Source organism: Drosophila obscura, unplaced genomic scaffold, assembly GCF_018151105.1.
Source record: "Drosophila obscura isolate BZ-5 IFL unplaced genomic scaffold, ASM1815110v1 contig_73, whole genome shotgun sequence".
Classification (NCBI taxonomy): Eukaryota; Metazoa; Arthropoda; class Insecta; order Diptera; family Drosophilidae; genus Drosophila; species Drosophila obscura.
The window spans coordinates 2885787-2908599 of NW_024542865.1; the positions used below are offsets into that span (position 1 = coordinate 2885787).

General features: G+C 42.6%; 2 protein-coding genes across 3 annotated transcripts in view; one reads left to right on the forward strand and one right to left on the reverse strand.

Moving 5' to 3' along the window:
- LOC111065204 (zwei Ig domain protein zig-8) overlaps nt 1-22813 on the reverse strand; it is an 81175-nt gene that overhangs the window by 17992 nt on the left and 40370 nt on the right. For both annotated transcript variants that reach the window (XM_022353244.2, XM_022353243.2), the window contains exons 3-4: nt 22107-22276; nt 2302-2512 (exon numbers count right to left, since the gene is read on the reverse strand). In XM_022353244.2, the coding sequence (XP_022208936.2) occupies nt 2302-2512; nt 22107-22276 (381 nt within the window). The remainder of the gene's footprint in view (nt 1-2301; nt 2513-22106; nt 22277-22813) is intronic.
- Nucleotides 7576-8136, forward strand: LOC111065206 (uncharacterized protein C53C9.2-like). The gene is made up of 2 exons (XM_022353247.2): nt 7576-7687; nt 7751-8136. The coding sequence occupies exon 2, from the start codon at nt 7760-7762 to the stop codon at nt 7982-7984; it is 225 nt and encodes a 74-aa protein (XP_022208939.2). The 5' UTR covers nt 7576-7687; nt 7751-7759; the 3' UTR covers nt 7985-8136.

A 22813-nucleotide genomic window follows, 5' to 3' on the forward strand; every position in this document is an offset into this window, starting at 1 on the left:
CCTATTCCTATTCCTAGTCCTATTCCTATTGCTATTCCTTTTCCCTCACATTTCTGTACATATAATATCTGGCTGGGGCTCTCTTTCGAGGCTCCTGAGGATGGGTTCTGGCTGGTGCCCAAGCCGGGGATACCCCTCTCTCTGCCTCACAAGGCTGAGTCCTAGGGCTCGCGCTCCCTTTTCGGGCGTGTTCTCGCCTCCTCCTCTCTGCTTTGATTACTATTCAAATATTGTGACAGTGTGAAAAATAAACAAATTTGCATTATTTATTCTCTCACATTTGTTTGTGTGTGTTTTGTTGTTGTTGGTGTTGTCGTTTTTGGGGCGCTGCATAGTGAGAGGGGGGAATGTGGGCATTGCTTTCCACACCAAAAGCCAAAAGTTTTCGCTGTAATTTTATCCAAAAAAAAACATGCAAAAAAAAAAAAACAAAAAAAATAAATACAAAAAAAAAAGAAGCAACAATTAATACAACAAATTAAAATGCTTTCAAAAATGAAGGGGGTTTTAAATTAAAAAAACAAAAATAATGTTAAATATGCCATGAAAGAGATTACAAAATGAGGAGAAATGTTGCCTACAACGCGTTAGAAAATGGAGGAGAAACAAAAAGGAAAAGTGAAGAAATTTAAGCGATATTTTTTCAGTAGATTAATCCACAGATGGAATGCCAGATGGCAGATACAGATACTTTCTACCAAACGGAATTACTGCAGATTTTTTTATAAATATATTTCTAAAATTATACACCCCTCAACAAGGCTGATCATCTGTGCTCCTAAAAGGGTCCTTGGCCTTCCATTTCCTATCAAAGTTTCATCAAAACTTCAGCGATTTTCGCTCTCACTCTCTCTGTCGCACATGGTATAACTATCCATGAGATACTCCACGCATAAAGCTGCACAGAGCAGCCTACAGCTGATGCCCTCTGTGTTTGTGTCATTAGTTTTGTGGCTTTGCTTTTTTGTAGCTCCTTGTGTATCCATTCTGGAGTGCGAGACGCCGCCACCTCCTGCATAAGTTGTGATTTATGAGCCGTGGCACCTCCGGCCGAAACGCGTCTCCGATGCGCATCGGAGTGTCGGGTGTCTCTCTGGCTGGGCTTCTAGAACCAGAAGTGGGATCCAAGGAGTCGGCCATAAAGTGCAAATGGTGCCCAGGGGAATCATCAAAAGCAGCCAAAAAGCTGCCATAAAACGACAACACGAAACATGTGCGACAGCAGCAGCCACAGCCACATACAGTGCAAAAAAAGGAAAAAAGGGAACGAACCCCGGAAATAGATACCCCATCAAGTGGTCAACATTTGGTGTTGCCAACGCCACGAATGGACACCAATGATGTTGCCTGTGCTGCTGCTGTTGCCTCTGCTGTTTGGTGGCTTCTCTCTGTTTGCTGCCAGATTGGATATCAGTGTAAACATCAAAGTAGTTGGCAAATCACTCACACGTTGCGTTGGCCCCCGAACCAAAAGCAGACCGTTGGCCCCCCGAACCAAAAAGCAGACCTTTGGCCACAGTGAATAGGCCTCGAAGGGCGGAGAATGTTGCAAGGGAGTCAACCGAAAGGGTGTCAGAATGAGTCCAAAGATTGGGCAGAATGAGCCAAAAGGGTGACACCGGAATAAACCCAAAATGAAAGGCCCCACGACGCGCGGACTCGCACTTCGAGAGCACTCCAATGGGGGACATCGATGGCCGCGCCTACAAATTGGCGGCACACTTGAGATTACACTGACCGAAATGCTGCCTTGTGGCTGCAAATACAATCCAATAATCGAGGGCTGAACGACTCGTGCGAGCCTCTGTGCAACTTCATTGGGGGATGTGAGAACGGAAATTGCTTGCTGCTGTACACCATGGCGGATGGAGTAAATAATATAATATACATAACACATAATATCTATAGCCAAAGCAGCAAATAAATTTTATTTATTTTATTATATTATTTTATTTTTTATTTTTATTTATTTATTAATTGTATTTTCATTTTCTATTGTTATTTTATTATTATTTATTATTTTATTATTTATTATTATTGTATTAACTATTTTTGGTTGCCACTAAATGTTGCACAAATGCACAGGGGGTGTAGGAGACATATTTAGTTTCATTTATTCTTTTTATTTTATTTATTTATTTTTATTAATTTTTTTATTTTTATTATTTATTATTTTATTATTTATTATTATTTTATTAATAACTATTTTTGGTTGCCACTAAATGTTGCACAAATGCTCAAGGGGCAGGAGGAGGAGACCTATTTAGTTGCTGTTTTTTTTTTTTTTCAATGATTACTCACCCACAATATTCAAGTAGACGGCATGCCCAATGGGTGGTGTTGTGGAGATCTGGCACTCATAAATGCCCGAATCCTTGCGCTGGGCATAGCGTATGCGCAGGGACCAATCCTCGGCATGTGGCGAATGCTGCGCCTCGAAACGCTGATCCGATGTGTACGTATAGCGGCCGACAGTCAGCAGATGGATGTCACGATGTCGCACCCATGAGACCTGCAAAAACAGACAGAGAGACAGAGAGGGGGGGTTGAAAAACGTGCACTTAGTGACTATGGCTAAAGGCAGGGGGATGATGCTCGGCAAGGGCCAGCTTTTAATTGCGCGCTTAGCTTGTGTCCGTCCCTTAATTGCAGGACGACGCACACAGGACAAACAATTTAAATGCCAAATTGAAATCGAATGTTGGGGTCTCCCACTCCCTCGCCTCCCCTCGCCACCCCTCGCCTTTTGTTTGCGCCCACATTGAGGACGTGCAAAGACCCAACATGAACCCCTGTCCCTGCCCCCTGCCCCCTGCCCCCTGCCCACGTACTTTTGTTATGCTCTTTGAGTTTTATGGCCTGTGGTGTGCCCATGGTCCGAGCAGTCCGAGAGGCTCCTAAATGGTGGCCATAATTACGCGACGCTTAAGCGAGTAACCCAGAGAAAAAGAGGGGGCACCATAGGTGTACCAATGGCCGCACAAGGGGAGTGCAAATGGGTGGCTCAGAGCAGCAAATAAGCAGCCAGAGGTGCACGCTTAGCAGGCCCAAAAAACATTCCAAAAAGGCATTACAAAAAGGGGCAGCGGAGTGCCAACAGCCGGTATTAAAAATTGTGGATTTTCTGGCATTTGACAGCGTCGCATTGCAAGAGGATTTCCGATTGTTGGATTCACTTTAGCAACAAAAAAAAAAAAAGGAAGAGTCTCAAACTCTTAGCAATAAATAAATACAATAAATACGAGTATTTCGAATCAATTTTGATACATTTTTTGTTGCTCAAAAATGCCAACTGCATTGCCTAACTATGGTCTCTATGTGCCCACCCATCACATCAAACGGCTGTCAAAGATCAATTGTAATTTGAGTTTTAAGGAATTTTGTGGTGGGCTGGCACTGCCAGTGCTCTGTTATTATTTTCAATGCGGTTTTGTGCTCTTGTTCATGTATTTGTTGTGGAGGGTCCTGTAATTATCACGCAGCGGAAACTTTATACTCTGTGGGATTTTTGGGGTGGCAATTAGATAATTACGACAACATTATTAGCAAATTAATTTTGATTTTATGCGTGCCAAAATAAGAGAGAGCCAGAGTCCTTCTATATATAGATATATATGTATATCTGTATATTTTGCTGTATATACAGCAGAATATTCCAATTGCAAATTGCGCATTTTTGCAGTCCTTCCTGCTGCTGTTTTTGTGTCTGGCATTCGGCCAAATCATTTGGCAAAGGAAAGTGTGTGTGTGTGTGTGCCCCCATGCCTACACTCTCAACCCAGCATCTATGTGCCATTTATAGAATAGGATATAGGATACCAGGGAACCAAATATACTCGTATTTCGAAAAGAACTGCATTCAAAGCTAATGAAAATTGTATGTCAGCCATGAGGAATACGCAAAATTAACTAAAGCTAAGGAAAACCAAAGCAAAGCTCCAAAAGAGTGAAAGAAAGAGCAACAACAAAAAATACTCATCGAATGCAGAAAATAATATTGTTCGATTATTTATTTAATTGGTTAATTGTGCGGCGAATCACTGGAATTTGGTTGGTGCCATAATATTGTGGAGGATTTGGTTTGGAAATTCCGAGGCTCTACTTTCTCTTATTTGCTTTCTTGTTCCTCTGCTTCGCCCTCTTCTCCTCCTTCTCCTTCTGCTCCCGCACATACTCTTCCTCTGCCTTGCGCATCTCCTCCTCAAAATCTATTATGGGTGCATCAGGTATGGGCACGGGATTCCATGGGCTGTACAGCTTCCTGGATGGTGGCGGCGCCATTTTTGTTGTGTGTTGGCACTACAACAGGGCAACAGGGAATTACAAATAATAAACGCATAAAATATAATAATCGGCAATCGAATTTACCTTAAGCAAATGTATATCAAGAAAATAATATATAAATTTTGTTGTTGCTACTTTGGAATTTAGTTTTGTAATGAAAATAATAATAATAAATATATTCAAGGCGAATATTCATTCGCCCCGAGTACTTGATGCTTTGTTTTCGAATGTTGCGAGGGCTGAAAGGCAAAATGCCAGTCAAACGCAATCGAATAAAACGTAGTTGGAATGAAACGTATGGAAATGGAACGTCATGGAATGAAACGTAATGGAATTAAACCGTATGGAATGGAACGTAGTGGAATGTAAAGTAAAAGAATGAAACGTAGTGGATTTTAAAGTATTGGAATGAAACGTAGTGAAATAGAACGTTATGGAATGGAACGTAATGAAATGTAACGTAGTGGAACGTCATGCAATGAAACCCTTTTTTTTTAACGTTCGCTGCTTCTAGTTCCAGCGAAATGAAGAAATGAAAATCGCATTACAGGAACCAAAAAAAAAAAAACCTAATCGAGAGTAAAGCGAATGCTGGATTTTGGGGCGCATGGCATGGCATGGCATCATCCGTTCTGCGTCCGTGCCACCGGGCAGGCGGGGCGCGGCATGTGCTTCATGTGTCCCCAAAGTCGCGGTGACAAGTGTTTTTTTTTCTCCTTATTTCCTTCTCCATTTGCCGAGGGTAATACGAGGTATCTGCAATGCTGTGGGCAGTTTATGGGCATACAAAATACCAAGCAATTTTCTGTTTAGAAGGGGGAACTCTTATACTATCCACATAATCGAATACGAATCGAATAAATATGTCCCGCCGATAGTTTCTAGGGCATTCGATGCTTCGTTTCGCGAATTTTTAAGTATTTTTTTTGCGTTCGTGAACTCTTCGACTGTCTCTTGTTTTCTTTGCTCTGGCGACACTTTGTTTCCTCTGTTGCACAGTTTTTTTTTGGTTTGTTTTTTTTTTCCTTGTGGGGCATGGAGCTGGGGGCATGGTTTATGTTATGGAGAGAGGTGTGTGGTTCCTGCAGCTTAAAGTTTGCGCTGCGTGAAACTTTTTAGTTGGTTTATATTCCACGGGGGTGGCACGATGCTCGTGTGTCAGGGAGGAGGTGGGAGGGCAAATTATGAGATGTCTTTGCTTTTGAATATGTATGGGGACTTCCTCGTCCTATCTCTCTCTCGCGCGCGCTCTCCCTCTCTCTCCCTCCCTCCGTCTCTCTCTGTCTGTGTCGCTGCCTTTATAATTTTCTTCGTTTTACTTTTCTTTGGCGTCTTTAGCCGAGAACTGAGATGTTTGTGCAACCCCCCAAGAAGTTGTTTGCTCAGTTTATTGTTGCCATTGTTACCATGCCACATGCCAGTGCCACACCCCACTGCCACAGCGACTGCTGCTGCTGCACGTGAGAGGTTGCTGATTGGGGAACTGCCTTCCGAATGGTCGAATGGCCTCCCCCCACCCCCCACCCGCTGAGAATCGCATCGCATCGAATCGGCTGCAGTCGAAATGAAGTGCCAATCAGTGTCCTGTGCCCCACACCCTCCACGCAGGTGGTTTGTGAGTCCCCCATGGAGGATTTGGATGGAGCTGAAGCAAACACCTTTATGGCTGACAAGCGAAATTTTCTTTTGCTTTTTCACAACACAAAAAAACCCAGAGAGAGAGAGAAAAACTTGCATAAGTCGCGAGTCATGGCAGCAATCAGTGGAAAAAAGGGAAAGCCTTTCTGCCCACAGGCAGCAGATTTCACAAGAGTTAAGTCTGGGCAAGGGAGCGGACCGTGGCATTAGGGATCGTGTCCAAGGCAACAGTTTACCTTAGAGCTAAGAGATTTAGATGTGAGATCTTAGATCTAACCATGAACAGCATCCAATCGAAGCCACAGCCGCATGTGCCCACGGGTACGCCTCTTTATTCGATCGCTTTGTCCAAAGACTAGACACTTTTTTTTATGTATTTTTTTTTTGCAACTAACAGCTTAGCTTGGCGAGGCTCAGAAAGAACTTTATTTTCGGTCCGAAAAATCCAACAATTAGCCAAGCCCCAAAAATAAAATATGCAACTAAATAAATCAATAAAATAAATAAATAAAATAAATCAATAAAATAAATAAATAAAATAAATAAAATATGCAAATAAATAGTAAAATATTTCCTCGTTTTTAATGTATTTAATTTCTATTATCAACATACGTACATAAATATATATGTACCCCACTGTATACCAAGCATTTATGCAAGCCCCAGTTTCTACCCTTTCACTTCACCCCCCACCACACCCTACCACCCCTCTTAAGGCACCCACTAATGACATTTTTGGGATTATCGCCAAGAAATTTCTGGAAATAAATAGAGCCTCCCCTCAGCCCCTCAGCACCCAGCACAAATGCATATAATAATAATAATAATCACATTAAATTAGAAAATGCTGCACTCATAATTTTTGCTCATTTGTGCCGCCTACTTTTTTGCCGCCCACTTCCTGCCACGCCGCTTTTGGCATAGAAAAAGCTAGAGTCGAAGTGGAAGCGGTGGTGGGCCACGGGCAAGAGAGTGGATGCCAAAAAAGCCAGCGGCCATTGCATGTTTTGGATTTTTGAGTTTATGGCATGGAATGATGGGGGGGGTAGGAGTGGGGTAGTAGGTGAAGAGAGGGAACTGGGGCCATCGGAATATCGAAATATAATTGCAGACAGAAACAGAGGAGAAGGCAAAGAGAATGACAGAGAGAGAGGGAGAGTGAGAGAGAGAGAGTGAGACTTGGCTCCCCAATCTGTGTGTGTGTGTGTGTGTGTGTGTGTCTGTGTGCAAACGGAAATCATCTTTTGGAGCATCGTAAATTGCATCGCATTTGAAAAATTTTGCAAGCAAGAAATTCAAAATGAAATCAAAATGCAATCAAATTTATGCACAACAATATTTTTGGAACCAACCCCCCAGCCACCCCACACTTTTGCCCACTCTTTTTTTTTTTGTCTGTTGGAGAATGGAAATGCATTTCGTATTTTGCCAGAAAACTGCAATAAAGAAGAATTTTCCTTTGGTTTCGTTTGCAGCAGGGGCAAAAGGCATCCGTCGGGTGTGCATTCTCATTGGTATTACAGTTAAATTTTGTGTGCTTCGATTTGAATACAATGTTGAGCATCATTGAATGGGTTTTCACTGTCAGTAGATTTTTGGCAATCCAAATCCAACAAAAATCAAGCACAAAGCACTCGGGGCGAATGACTTTGTACTTACGACTATAACAACACAAAATATATATTCTCTGTACGAGCAACAACAAAACAAAACAAAATATAATATTTTTAACGCCAAGTGCTTCTTGCAATATATTTTCTAAAAGGTATGCCGTGGTTTATTGATTAAAGTTCATTATTTATTTGTTGATAAATTTATTCTGTGGTAGTGCTTCAAGATGAGCGGAATGCGGCCATTCCCATGGAACAATCGCTGCCCCATACCTGATTGTGAAATAGAGTTCGAGGAGTTGGAGCAGTGGAAGGAGGAGGAGGAGGAGCAGCAGCAGCAGGTAGAGATGGAAGAGCTGGAGGAGGAGTTGCAAGAGGAGTTGCAAGAGGAGTTGGAAGGTGAAGACGAAGACGAGAATCACTTTCCTCGCTTCCCACACGCCTATCGCTAATAAAAGTTCCACAAATAATTAGGAGACCCACACAGCAGAGCATATCCCTCACAAATATGACACTACACAAACAGCCTTGTGATTCGTAGGAGCAATACAAAAAACAAATTAAATAAATAAATTAATGGAATAAATAAATGAATATTATTGAATATTATTCTTTTATTTATTATTTATTTATTTGTAATTTATAAATAAATTTTTATATTATTATTATTTATTTATATTTATTTATTTATTATATTATTTTTTATTAATATTTACTTAATTATTTATAAATTATATCTAATTATTTATTATTTTTTATTAATTATTTATTTATTTTTTATTTATTATTTATTTATTATTATTTATTTATTAATATTTATGTTGTATTTATTATTTATTTATTGTTTAATATTATATTTATTTTTTTTATTATTTATTTATATTGTTTATAAATTATTTATTATTTATTTATTTATTATTTATTATTATTTCTTTTGCATTTTTCTTTCACGCATTTGGAGGGCTTGTGTGTACCCCAGCTTAAGTTTATTTTGCTGTGTGGAACCTTATTAACAATTTGCATGCCGCACTCTCTGCACTTGCATGCCACATCTCTGTGGCATGTCCTCTGTGCCCTGTCGCTCTGACATGCCCCAAGCTGTGTCGCCCCTGCCATTTCTACATCCCTGCCATTTCGACTGTTTATTTGTTTTCATTCGTATTTTTCGTATCGCTTTTGTTTTATGCATGTCGTCGCGCATCGCTTTCCCAAAACAACTCCAAGAACAAAACAAAACAAAAACCCAAAAGAGAAGCTCAAGAAAACTTCAGCAAAAAGTCACATCCGGCACTTGCAGCAACACTTACGCATGAAGCAGCCACAACCGCCTCCCCTCCCCACCCATTGAGTGGTTGATTTTTCCATTGCCACCATTGCTATGCGGTGACAGCGAGCACAGCCGCAGAAATTACAACGATGAAAAGTTGAAAAAGGAGGCAAAAATAAAGTAGAGGCGGGAGCAGGGCTGCCACACAGCACAGAGAGCACAGCGGAAGCAGCAGGGTTGTCATTTAGGCTAAAAAAAAGTAAACCCAATTGTTAGTTTTAATGGGAATTTATTGGGTAAATATTTGACAAAGGCACAAGCGAAATGCCCACTGGCTTTTGTGCCTTGTGTGACTTGTCGAACATTTGTCGTGTTGTCCGGCGTTTGCTTGACTTAAGATTAAAAGTTTTGCTGTCCATTCCAGCCCCTATATCGACACACTATGGTCACCAACAGCGCCCCAGCACCCTCCATTTAGCTTTGCTTTTAATTTATTTTGAATTTTCTTCGTTTATTTTTTTTTTTTGTTGTTAAACTTTTTATTAGCCACGGACTCTGGCTCTTAAATATTTTCCACTATATTTGTGGTGGGGCATCTACTGCTCTTTATGATTTATGCTCCACTAAGTAGCCAAAGCAGAGAACATCATCCGACATCAGCATGACAGAGCATTTGTTATGCATCTTTTAATTTGGTCAATAAATGTCCTTCCTTCGCGCCTATCAAGTGGAGTGGGAGTGGGCTGAGAGGCTAAAACTTTCAGGCAGAACTTTGATTAGCCCAAAAAAGCGGATGGGGCACAGCATCGGGGCGGGCACATGGCCGTTAGGGCCAATTTGCTTGAACACGTTCACTCATTAGTTTCTCCCCTTTCGGCCCTGTTTCTGCTCTTTCTGCCGCTTTAAAGTCAAGGGGCATTGGCGGCCTGAAAGATTGGCCTTGTCAAACAATGGCCTTGGGGGGCGGACATTAGACCATTGTTGGCCGGGGCTGGGGACTGGAACTGGGGCTGGGAATCCTGCGACTGGCAATGAGCTACGGCTACGGCAACCGGTTATGAGTCCTGCGCATAGCAAATGCTGTCCTGCCACTGGGCATTATCTCTGGCATGGAGTCCTGCTAATCAACCTTAATCAAGCAGTTGCTGCTTTTGTTTGTGGATTTTCCCATGCCCCAAACCCATAATTGTCAGTGATAAATTTCATGAAAATGTCAGCCCTTTCGCAGCAGCACATCCATCATGGCATATTTGTTCTTCTCTTCCGGAAAACCCCTCCACAAATTTAGCATTCAAAATATTTTAATAAATCAATTAATAATTTTTTATTTTGTTATTTTTGAATACTCGCATGTAAATCTGTCTCAACTATTTAATGTTGAGTTTTACTGATTTAAAATAAATTCATTTTCTGCATATTTTGAGTATTTTTCGATGCCATTGGCTGGCCATATTTCATTCGAAAATACTTGAATGGCTTTTATTCAATGATAAATATTTTCTATCAAGCAAAGAGTCGTAGAATATTCTCAGCTCAGCGAAAATATTGAGTGTAAATATATAGAAAATTTTAGAATGCTGGCTTTATGAGGCTTGACTCTCCAATAATACTAATAATAATAAAAATAATAATAATAATAATACTAATATAATAATACTAATAATAATAATAATAATAATTCTAATGATAATAATAATAATACTTATAATAATAATATAATAATACTAAATATTATAATAATAATAATACTAATAATAATACTAATAATATAATAGATAATAATAATATTAATAATAAAAATATAATAATTCTAATAATAATATTAATAATAAAAATATAATAATACTAATAATAATACTAATAATAATACTAATATTAAAAAACAATTCTTTTTTGAACATTTCTCTAAATTTACCAATTCTGAAACCTTAACCGTTTCATAACCGTTGGATAACGGTTTCAAAATAATTTTGCTGAAGCTTTATTAGCACTTCAAATATATTCATAACCATTTTATTTCGAAACCATTCCAAACAGATTTCCAAACATTTTCCACTTAACCGTTTTAAAAGCCGAATCCAAAACAGGCTCGCCGCTTAGCCGTTTCGTAATTGTCGCCAAGAGCCATTCGGAAAAGGCCAACAAAAATATTTACCGCTTAAACGTTTCTTAACCGTTTCGTAACCGTTTCGAAAAAAAAGCAAAACGTTCAAAAGGAGTTGCCCCCTCCCTCCCTCACTCTCTCTCTCTCTCGCTATCGAAATTATCTGCTCAACTACCTGGAGTGGGGTGGCTGGTGGGGCGAATGGCATTCCCTAAGCAACAGCCACGCCTTTCAGCCACCTGCCGCCTTCCGCCTACCGCCTGCCGCATGCCTCACGGTCATTTTCTTCAGACTGTTGTTCAATTATTTTACAATCAAGTTTCGGGCTAAAGAAAGCAGCAAAATAACAAAAAAAAACACACACACAAAAAAAACACACATCAATAGGTATCGTCCTTGTGGCACCTTTGCCACCTCCCTTTGGGACTTTTGAGAGTCTCATTGTTGCCTCCTCCCGCTGCTGCTGCTGCTGCAGCCAGGTAGGGACTTTCTTTTGGGGATTTCTTATGCCTGCACAACGATGCTGATTATATCGAGAGAGGAGCTCCACCAGGCACTGTCTCCAGTTGGGTGTGGCATGGTAGCTGGGGTCTCCGATCTCTTCCTTACAGCTGCTCCCCCCTTCCCCCTCGCACATTGGCATTTGTTCCACTTATTCCACTTGAACGCTTCGTTAAGAGCAAACTTTCGCCTCAAATGTTTTTGCAGCGACTCCTCTGCGTCTCAGGAGGTACACACTGCACACTGCTTACCACCTGCTCTACTGCTCCCCCCGCCATCAGTTGCTCCTGCTACTGTGTAGGGGGTGGGGGGGTGGAGTGTAGTGATGGGTGGCTGCTCCTGTCTATGTCCTGTCCTCTGGTATGTTGTTCTTGAAAACTTGTGCCCTGGCAATTGTCGTTGTCGGTTGTCGTCGACAAGGACACAGACACAGGACACACGGACACGGGACACAGGACACGTTCCACGTGAAGCCTATCAAGTGTAAGCACAGGACGCACAGGACAGCAAAGGACAGCACAGGACACAGCAAAGGACAGCACAGGACACAGAAGAGCACAGCACAGGGTGAGCTGCTGGCACTCTATCGGAATGACAACGAGCCGGGGAGACCACTCTGCGACGACCTTGCCTCATGGCTCGTGGGTGATGTCGATTGGGTGGGGGGTTTGTGGGGGGTGGGGGGTGGGGGGCTGGTGGCTCTCCGTACGTGTTTCGCTTAAGTCAAAGTCTTTCGCCCGCTTAGATTAGCCAGCAACTCGGTGGGTTGTGGGGGGTTGTGGGGGTGTGGTGGGTGGTGGGGTAGCAGCGAGTGGATTTGCCAGCAGCCAAGACATTGACAAAAGTTTACACAAGCAACAACAACAACAACAGCAACAGAGCAACCAAAGATGAAAGAAAGAAAGAAAAGAAAAGGAAAAGAAAGGAAAATAAAGAAAAGCAAATGTCTTTGGGCGACAAACGGAAATCACCTGCAAGGAGTCGGCGGCCCAATCGCCCCGTCGCCCAGTCGCCCAGTCGCCAGTGTCGCCTACAGCTGCCACCTGATCCACAGCTCTACATCGCCGCCTGCTGCTCGCCACACTCTCTCCTTCCATCTATCCCTCTCTCTCCCACTCCCTCCCACTCTCTCCACACTCTCTCCCTCTCTCTCCACTCTCTCCCTCCCTCTCACCACTCTCTGCACACTCTCTCCCTCTCTCTCTGACTTTCTTCTTTCAGCATTTAAGGGGGCGGCAAATGCAACAAATGCCCCACCCCAAAGCTGTGCTCAACTTTTATGACAGTTTTCATTTGCTCCTTCTGTTAGTCTCCCAATTCTCCCTCCACCCTCCACCCTACTCCCACTTCCACTCCCACTTTCTTTCATTGTTGTTTGTGGGGGTTTTTGCTTTCTCGTGTTTTTTGGGCATTCTTGTGGTTTGTTTTTTGGGCGGTTTCTAGTTTCATTTACAGCGGCGGGGCCAGGGCCAGGGCCAGCCACATTTATGTTTAAACAATTTTTGTGCGCTGTGCAAATGCTTTATGACAACATTTGCCTTTGAGGCCGACGCCGACGCCGACAGACGAACGAGACGAACCTGCTGCACAGGAGCTGCCTCAGTTCCTGCTCTAAGTTGAATCCATTTAGGATTTGGAGCAGCTCCCAGCACTCGCTCTCCCCCCCTGTCTTGCGCTTTCTCTGTGATGTACAACTGTCGCTGACAGAATTGTCGTGTAATTTATGATTTATGCCATTTGGCATGACAGTTGTTGTTGTTGTTGGTCGGTTCGGTTCGGTTTGGGGCAACATAATTGCCCTACGACCCTACCCCTACCCGTCTTGTCGTTTGCACTTGCCAACCTTTGACATTTCACTCGACTTTCTTTCTCTCTCTCTCTCTCTTCGTGGGTTTTCTTTTGGTGCATTTTAAAATTATGTTAAGAAAGATCTAAAACGATTTTTATTGCCTTGACTGCCTGAAGATTCGCATGAAGGGGACAAAGAATCGAATCTGCGTAGAGAATAAAAAAAAAGAGAAACCCCCAAGGGGTTTAGAAATGGAAACAAAAGGCAGCCAACAAAAAAAGCAGCCCAGAACTCCCCCCATCAAAATTCTGCTTTTGATTAGAGTTCTTCCATAGCGAATTAACACTGTTTATAGGTTTTAGAATTTTGATTTTAATTGAAGCTCCTCCATAGCGAGTGTTTACTGTATTCAGGTTAATTATTGCCTGCGGTGCCGCCTGGCAATTTGCTTTAGTTTTTGTTTGCCTTTCGCCTCGTTTCACTCTCTCTCTGCTCTCTCTGCTTCTTTCTCTGCCTCTTGCTCTGGCTCTTTCTCTGCCTCCTGCTCTGCCTCTTTCCCTACCTCTTGCTCTGCCTCTTTCTCTGCCTCTTGCTCTACCTCTTGCTCTGCCTCTTGCTCTTCCTCTGCCTCTTTCTCTGCCTCTTGCTCTTCCTCTACCTCTTGCTCTGCCTCTTGCTCTGCCTCTTGCTCTGCTTTCCCAATCTCTTGTGGCTCTGTGTGGCCCTGTCTTCTCACTACCTTCGAGTGGATGCCCCTCTGGCCACTCTGGCCGATGTCACTAATGAAGCAGAAGTTTCGGTTCTTGGGTTCACGTTTCGGCAAAAACTATTCAAGTGTAAGTAAATTAGAAAAGGGTTAGCACATCACCCTCCCCCAAAAGCTACTAAGCCACAAAAACTAGTCACATGAGGGAGCACAGGGACAGGGACAGGGGCAGGGACAGGGGCAGGGGCAGGGACAGGGACAGCACCAATGGCCATTGATTGAAGGCGTTAAAGGACCTACGTTCCGGCTGGGGCCATTGTTTGTTTGGGCTCTCGTGAGAGCAACTTAAATAAAGCAATAAATAAGCTGCAAGATGAGTTCTGGAGCACAGGAATTTTTCCATGGCAAAAGCTAGCTAATTCTGTGGCAAAGAATGCGGCACGCGTCATGCAGCACTATTCATCTGTCAGTTTCGCTTCGAATCCTTTTGTTGCCTGTCAATTTTGTTGCTATTGTTGTTGTTGTTGTTTTTGTTGGCTTTTTGGCAGCGAGTATGCTAATCAAACAACGAAAGAAAATACTCTCTCTCTCTCTCTCTGTGTGGGGTTGGGCCTCTGTTTTGGGGCAAATGTCCAATAAATATGCAAAGAGCCAGCAGGCAGGCAGGCAGGCAGGCAGGCAGGCTGCTGGCTCCACCCAAGGAGCCAAAGCGATATGCCATACGGCCCATGCGAATATTTATTATATATACATACACATATATAGATCCGTATCGTACGAGTATATCTGTATTTTGTATGCGCTTCAAATCACTCATACGCGGCAAATGTTTTGCATTTTGGCATAATTTATTATTTTCGTGCGATGCTGTAGAAGGCGCTGTGAGCGCTCGCAAAGTCGCATGAATTTTTCATAAAAGAAAAGAGTTTTCCACTCCCCAACTGCGCAACCGAGAAAAACCAATGTGAAATTTTGGCAAAAGAATTAGCATGAGAAGGCCATCAAATGGTGGCCCGGTCCTTGGCTCTGTTCTCCTGCTGTAATTTATGGCCGCAAAATTGTTTGATTTGCCAAACAATGCCTCCGAACGCTAATGACACTCGCAGGACACGCCAGGACACGTTCCAGCAGCAAGCAGCAGCAACAGATTTTCATAAACCGCAAAAGTCCAAGATCCTAACGAGCTCTACGGAATGGTAATGGAATATTGGAGCTGGGGCGCTGGAGCTGCAGGTAAATGGAGTCCTGCAGGTGGTTCTTATCGGTCTGCGCCTCCGTCTTCAATTGCCGTTGGCGTTGAAAATTTTGTAAACGAAATTGAATGAAATTGCCGCCCACCAAACAACATGGAATTTGAGCGTGGGGTGTTGAGGGGGGTGGGGCACTACCAAAGGTAGCAAAAATGAAATAATAATAAGCAGGGCATCCTTTTGGGCCTTACCCCAACCAGCTCCCCCCCCCCCCCACCACCACCACCACACCCATTCACGTGTCTCTCTGGGCGCCAGGCACGTAACGCGATTTCGCGCTTCGTTTTTTGTTGCTTGGACACCCACTACATCGTTGTGGCATGGGGCATGTGGCATGATGGTTTTGTAGCGAGAAAAGCAGCAAATCAAGGAGACGTTTTTTTGTAGCGTGGATAGAGCAATTTCTTTGCGACTTGTGCGACAGTTAATGTGCCAAAAAGACAGATGTAAATCAGTTTAAAAAAATTTAAATTAGAAATTAAATTAAAAAAAGGTGGGAGAAGTGTGTGGCAACATGCTACTGCCTAAATCTACTCATAGCTTGCAGTATACCAAAGCTGACTTTTAACGGATATGAATCTAGCCATTATCTGTTTATCTGTTTAAAGCTACAAAACAAATGGTAAATAAATAAATAAATTTCTAAACTATAAATATATATAAATATAAATAAATTAAAAATTAATAAAAATTTGAAAGCCACAAAACAAATGATATATAAATAAATAATTTAGAAAGAAATTTATATAATATAAATAAAAAATTTATAAAAATTTTAAAGCCACAAAACAAAATGATAAATAAATAAAAACCTAAGAAATAAATTTATTTATTTATTTAAAAAATTAATACATATTTTAAAGCTACAAAACAAATGATATATAAATAAATTTCTTTCTAAATTATGATATGATAAATGTTAAATAAATAAATTTCTAAATGAACAGAAATTTATAAATAAATTAATTAATTAAATTTATAGAAATTTATTTATTTATCGTTGGTTTTGTGGCTTTAACATTTTGTATTAATGTTTTATTTATTTATTCTTTTTTCTTTGCAATATCTTCTCCAATAGCCCTAGACCTTTATCCATTCCATTAAATACAGGGTATGCCCTTGTTCCATGCAGTTTTGTCACAGCCTTTTTTTTCTTGCTCGTTTTTTAATATATATTTTGTTGTTGTTGCTGTTTAAGGAAATTGTGTTTAAATGCCGCGTTGTTCCCTTGCGCCCTTTAACCTGGCACATTAGCGGCACAGGGCAGCGTAGTGGCAGGGGAAGGGGCAGGGGCAAGGGCAGGTTTGTCTCAGCGCAAGGTGCTGTTGCCAGGCGTGCTCGAGAGGGGTGGGAGGGAGGATAGGCAAAGGTAAAGGCAATCACCGAGAGCACGTAAATCAAAAAGCATTGACGAAGATAAACGATGAAGCAGAACAGAAAAGAACGTGTATGTGTGAGTGTGTGGCAACTCTGCTGCATATGTCACCTGGCAACACTGACACCCACCCACTCAGCCAGAAAGAGACAGAGAGAGAGAGAGAGAGAGCAATTTATTTTTCAATATAATTATTATTATTATTTGTGATTCTTCTCCCAGCACTTCGATAAGGATAACACAGAAAGATGGTGGAGGTGGGGGGGGGGCTAAGGGGTAAACACATTTGAGATCATTAGCCAAGATTTTGTTGCTGCTGTCGTCGATGACTGTACGTGAAGGGCCAAACAGAGATGGCGGAAAATGTTTACGCTTTTTGGCTGTAAATTCCTTCAGAGATACGCGGCCTGTAGCTGAGGGGGGGATGTGTTGCCTTGCCAGCTAAGTCATCGTTCGATCCACAACAGCAACAAGAAATTGACAGCTGACACAAAAGGCAGACAATTGTAGAGTTCCTGACCCCCACACCCACCACCCATATCTACCCATAAGATATTTTCTTTTTTTTTTTTTGGATATGCTTTCAGCTTCAGTTTCATTCCGTTTTTGTGTCAACGCCAAGGCGTCCTGTGCGTCCTGTGAAGCGCATAGCGAAAAATATTAAACATTTTCTTTGATTGATTTGCTTTATCCAGACAGCAGGAGGGCCATGCCCCAACGCCCACACTCACACACACACACACGCGCGCCTTACACACTCTTTTTTTTCTCTGTTGCTTATTTTTTTTTGCATATTTTTTTTCCGTTTAATATTTACTTTTTGATTTGTGATTGCCAAGAACATATGCTGGGGGCAGCGATATATATCGGAAATGGCATGGGCGTGGCACACTTGTCACAAGCGGGGCGTGGCAATTGGTTTGTACAATATAAATTGGTGCCACTCGCCACCCCGCTGCTTGCACAGTCAAACTGCTGCTGCTCTTTATCCTCTTGCTGCTCTGCTCCTTCTCTCAAGTGTTTTCGTTTTTCTTTTCTTCCCATGGCGAAAGTGACGCTTTAATGATTGACAGACGCCGGACAGCAGCGAGAAAAGGCGTGACTGAATATTAAAACTAATTTAATTAATTTCGCTAATGAATCTGTCTTTTGGAGAGACGAAATACAGTGAGGGAAAGCGGTTCTAACCGATACAGAGAGCTAGAAAAAAACAAAAAAAAATGCTACTTTAACCCACAACCGAATACTGAATACCGAAGGTCGAAGCATGAAGCACGGCAAGGGGTAGAACAGCGAACAAAAAAAAAACGTGTACGGATATGCCCAAAAATGTAGGCAACACTTTCCTTCACCTCGCGCACACACGCACACAAAGGGCCACGAAATGAAAAGCGCACAAAAAAAAAAAAAAAAGACAAAGCGAAAAACTGTAACGGCAAAACCTGGTAAAGCTCAACGAAATTCATCGAAATCGCAGTTACACACACACACACACACACGCACCTGATGGGTGGAGGGGGGTGGTGGTAGGTGCCGCTGTGGTTTTTCCATTGACAAAACAAAAGGCCAAAAGATTGAACAGCAGACAGCGCGCGTGAAAAAAGCGAATGAAATGAACGAGATGGCCCTTATAACAGAAACGAGTGCAAGCGGAACGGAAAACAACACAAACGAGTAGAACAAAAACGAAAACAGGAGCGCGCCACAAATTCTACAGACAAATGGGTTACCCTGTCAGGACTTTAACTATGATTATTATTATTTAAGAATCTTGAAAGTTTCTCTTTTCCATATGAAATTATTTGTGACAGCCAATTGCAATGCTTTTTGGCATACGTGGAGATTCGCAATTACATTATTTTTAATTCTCTAAAGTTTAACGCTTAGATCTTTATAACTGTGAAGTGTTTCTATGTATTAATAAATATTTGATGGCCTCTTAGATATCCCCAGGTAGCGTATGTATCTCTTCGTGCTTCAACAATTACCATAAATCCTTTTGTACTGTTTCAAGTACAGGATATAACGTGGAAAAAAAGCGACTGCCTCACACGCTAAATTGCATTTTCAATTGCTGTGGGGGTTGAGGAAGCTACGACAGCAGGGTATGGGGCCATAGGCTGCAGGGGATTGCAGGTGCATGGCGGTGTATGGTCTTTTTCCGACCACAGAGAGCCTACTGGCTCTCTGACAATTTACTTGTAAAACCAACCGCAACAATTTCAATTGCAGCCTGCCCCCAAAAGGCAGTAGCAGCAGCTGAAACAGGCGGAGAGGTAACAGCAGAGGGTGACCTCTAACCCCCCACCCCGAGGACAAAGAACAGTGGGCCACTGTGGCCCATCTCATGGCCGACTGTCGTCCTTTCTCTGTGGCTCTGCGGTCATTGCCGCGCTGCCTCTGCCCTCTGGCCATTCGAGACATTCAATTCGTAAATGCAAATCGATGCGCACTTTCCCTTCTCTCTCACAATTACACACTAATGAACTGCCATGCAGTGCATCTAGCCAGCCATCCATTCATTCATACATTTTATCCATTCTCATTCATTCATTCATTCATTCATTGATCTTGCTTCAATCGCATTCTGTGGCACAGGAGAAGCCTTGGACTTGCGGTCATTGTCGCCTTCCGAGAACACCGCCGCAATTGAAATGTCCCGATTTGTGAATGCAATCGATGAAACTGCCCCTCGCATATTCTGGCAGGCAGTGCCATTAATTCAATCTGAATATCTGTAAAAGTTGCCACGCTTTTGGGGCGCCTACAAATGTAACTGGTGATTCAAGCTCGTGAAAAAATACATACGAAAGACAAATATGAGGATGAGTAACGAAACATTGCGAAACTCACACGATAAAACTCGATAATATATCGGCATTCGTACTAAAAACAAATAAATAAATAATCGATAAATAATCGATAACATAATTAATTCTTATCAATAATCAAACAAAATTGAGCGAATATTCATTTTTCCAGTAATCGATAACTTATCGATAATCGGTTATTCGTATTCGATTAAAAATCAATTAAATACCGACACACCCAGATACTATTTGATTAAAAATTGCTTTTGTGTGCCTCAAAGCGTTGTAAAATTATTAAATTGCATGGAAAATGAATTGCTGCAAGCAAGCCCCGAAAATTCAGTCGGTGGCACTCATGTACCCACCCATGTACTGCCGTAATTCATGGAACAACTTGCAACATCTCTGAGTAATTAGACATCTACAAGAGGCGCCAAAAGGGGGCAGGCAGGAGCAGCCAGGGGCAGGACCGGGCAGGCGCGTAATAAATGGCAAACTCCCAGGGCTCTTGGGACCGTGATTAATTATCCGAACTTTTAGCAGCAGCTCATCAGCAGGCAGCATCGATGACCGGCTAAAGGACAACGGGGAGAGACCATAAAGCAGGACACCACATCCTACTTATCACGTAACCCAAAACTCCTGCTGTCCGTGCAGCCAGGTAATATATGGCCCAAAGACATGGCCACCAAACACTTGGCTTGGCGTTCAAAGACATGATGCCCCCCAAAAGACGTGATGTCGGCATAAAATGTTTGATTCTTGCTTTGATTCTTTGGTGTGGGAGAGGGCAGAGGGGAGATGAGACACCGCCTTTGATGAAGTGGCACCAAAAGTTCCATGGGAACGCTCAGGACTCTGCCATAGAGGATATTTAACTATTTATTGATCAAAATGAAAGAAAATAATTAGGAAAAAAATTATCTATGTATATATTTTAAATATAGAAATATTTATAATAATAATTTTAGATGCATCATTCGATTCGATTTTCAAAAATGTGAGTAAGCTTGTGCAGTTTTTATACATTGCATTGTACATGCATAATCTACATTTTAAATGTGTAATCGACATTGTTGATGTAGATGTATCAAAAAATGTAAAATGTGAAATATTCTAAAATATTCTACATAAATCATAAGCTCAAAAATGTATATACTGATTGAGTAAGGCTATAAAAGTCGAGTCGCGTCCACAGAAGCGACTCCCACGTTCCTTCTCGTTTTTTTTATTTTTTGTGTGGAAGAGTTGGCATTTCAGAGCTCCAATCGATCTCAAGGATAGGTCCGAAAAGAAGGCCCAAAGAAGATGCCCAGAGTGCAATTTTTAGGTGCCTCAACGAAATGATTTTCCTTTGCCCGAAAATCCCAATGAATGACCCAAACATGCCAACTGTTCTGGGTTGGGTTGGACTGGGTTGGGCTGGGTTGGGCTGGGCCTAGTTTTCGGCCATGCAACAAAGTTTTCGGGGGGTGGGGTGGTGCCACGGGTATAATTGTGGGTCTGGTGATCCTGGCACTCCATCGCGTATTTAATTGGCGTTTGTTGGCGTGAGACTCGGTAATTAGACGGACGCGCGTCCATAACTTGCGCTTGACAGAGAGCACACCCCGGACCCCCCTCCCCCTTCTCCGACACTTTTGCGGAGCCAGAGACGGCCTGACGGGGGAGCGTAAACTCGAGCTTCGACTCATTCATTCATTCACTTTGTCAAACTGAAATTAAAACGGGAAGCGAGAGGCCGAAACTTTATTTTTGGAATTTGGTAGTGGCGGAGGGGAAATGGGGCCATGGGGGCATGTTGCCCAGGGCTTAGACTAGGACTTGGCCCTAAAGGACGACAACAGGACGACGCCGGGACGGCACTCACCTAATAAGCCAGCAAAGCGTAAAAATTTTGAAAGTTTTATGGCCGCGCGCGGGCGACACTTGAGAAAAACTTGTTCTAAAAAGTGAAGCGGGTAACGGAGGAATGCAGTGGGTGTGAAGTGGGGTAGGGGGGGACTTTATTGGACTCCATCGGACGTCACTCATACGCAGATGGATGGAAAGGGGAGGCAGGGAAGTTTTTTGCCCGCCGCTTTGTGTTTTCTTATTGTTTGCCGCGATGCTCTCTGCCCAGTGAGAGAGAGAGAGAGTTGAAAGTTCAGAGCTTAATTTGCTAATTGTTTAACAGCTGCCACAACAACTGCAACAACAACTGCAACAGCAACAGCAGCTGCAACTGCATCTCCAGCTGCATTTTCATAATGAAAAGCGGGCAGAGGCAGCCGGAAAAGCGTCACAGAGAGAAGGAGAGAGAGGGATAGAGGGTGAGTGAGTGAGGGGGGCATCATGCAGGGAGAGGCGGTAGAAGCTTACAACTTTTCACTCGAACTCCCGGAGTGCAAAGCTAAAATCCAAACCAAAAACGACAGAGCGACAGCTGCCGTCAGCAACTAGAAGAGTGGGTGGGGAGGCTGCTGCTGCTCCTGCTGCATGCCGCATGCCGCATGTTGCAGCTGCCACTGCACGAAGGGTAGCAGCCCACTCACCGCCCTGTCAAGCGTAACGCCTTTTGACAAGTTTACCCCTGCACTGCAGAAAGTTTTACTTTTGCTTTTATTTTCGGCCAAGTACTTAAAAATTATTATACACAAAACTTGACAGCGGACTGCCACGCCCACGCCCACGCCCACACCCACACCCACACCCAGTTGCGCCCCACACACACACAGAAGTCTCTCTCTCTCTCCATAAACTATATTTATGGTATACTGGCCCCGTACTTACCGTTCGATTTCCCAAATTCTTGACACGGCAGGTCATCTTAACGGTCTTGCCAACGAGTCCTGTAATATTGCTGATCGCACTGGGATCAAAGGTGGGTCCACCGGTGCCTGGTGTCGGCAAATCCTGCAAAAAGTCTGTAAAGAAACGCTTCGAGGCGCTGTCCGTGGAGCCTGCAAAATAAGAGACACCACAAAAGGTTAAATATTTCACTGAAAAATTGCCGGAAATTACAGATTTTAGAGATATTTTTTTTTTATTTATGTTTTGCTACTGAAGATCTACTGGAGAAGTGTTTGCATTTTGCATGGCTAAGTTTGATAGCATTTAGGGAATTATTTCTGTAATTACATTTTGGATAAACAGAGAGATTCCCAGGTGGCTTTATGCAGTGCAAATCGAAAGCTAACAAGTAGAAAATTCTCTCTGCTTTGCTGGCGCTGCTTTAAATCGCATTCGTAATAAATTCATAAACGACCATTCCACGACCTACTTGTGTTCTGCTGTCGAATTATCGAAAAGGTTCCATAACTTCCATTATTGTGCATGGCGGATCGATGCGTAATGACGTTTCCACTGACATTTTTGATGGGAAAATTACTGCCCCACTTGCTACACCTTTCCATTGATGGCAGCTGCAGGCGGCAGGCGGCAGGCATTGTGTGTGTGTGTGTGTGTGTGTGTGGCCGGAAAATTAGTTGAAAATTGTT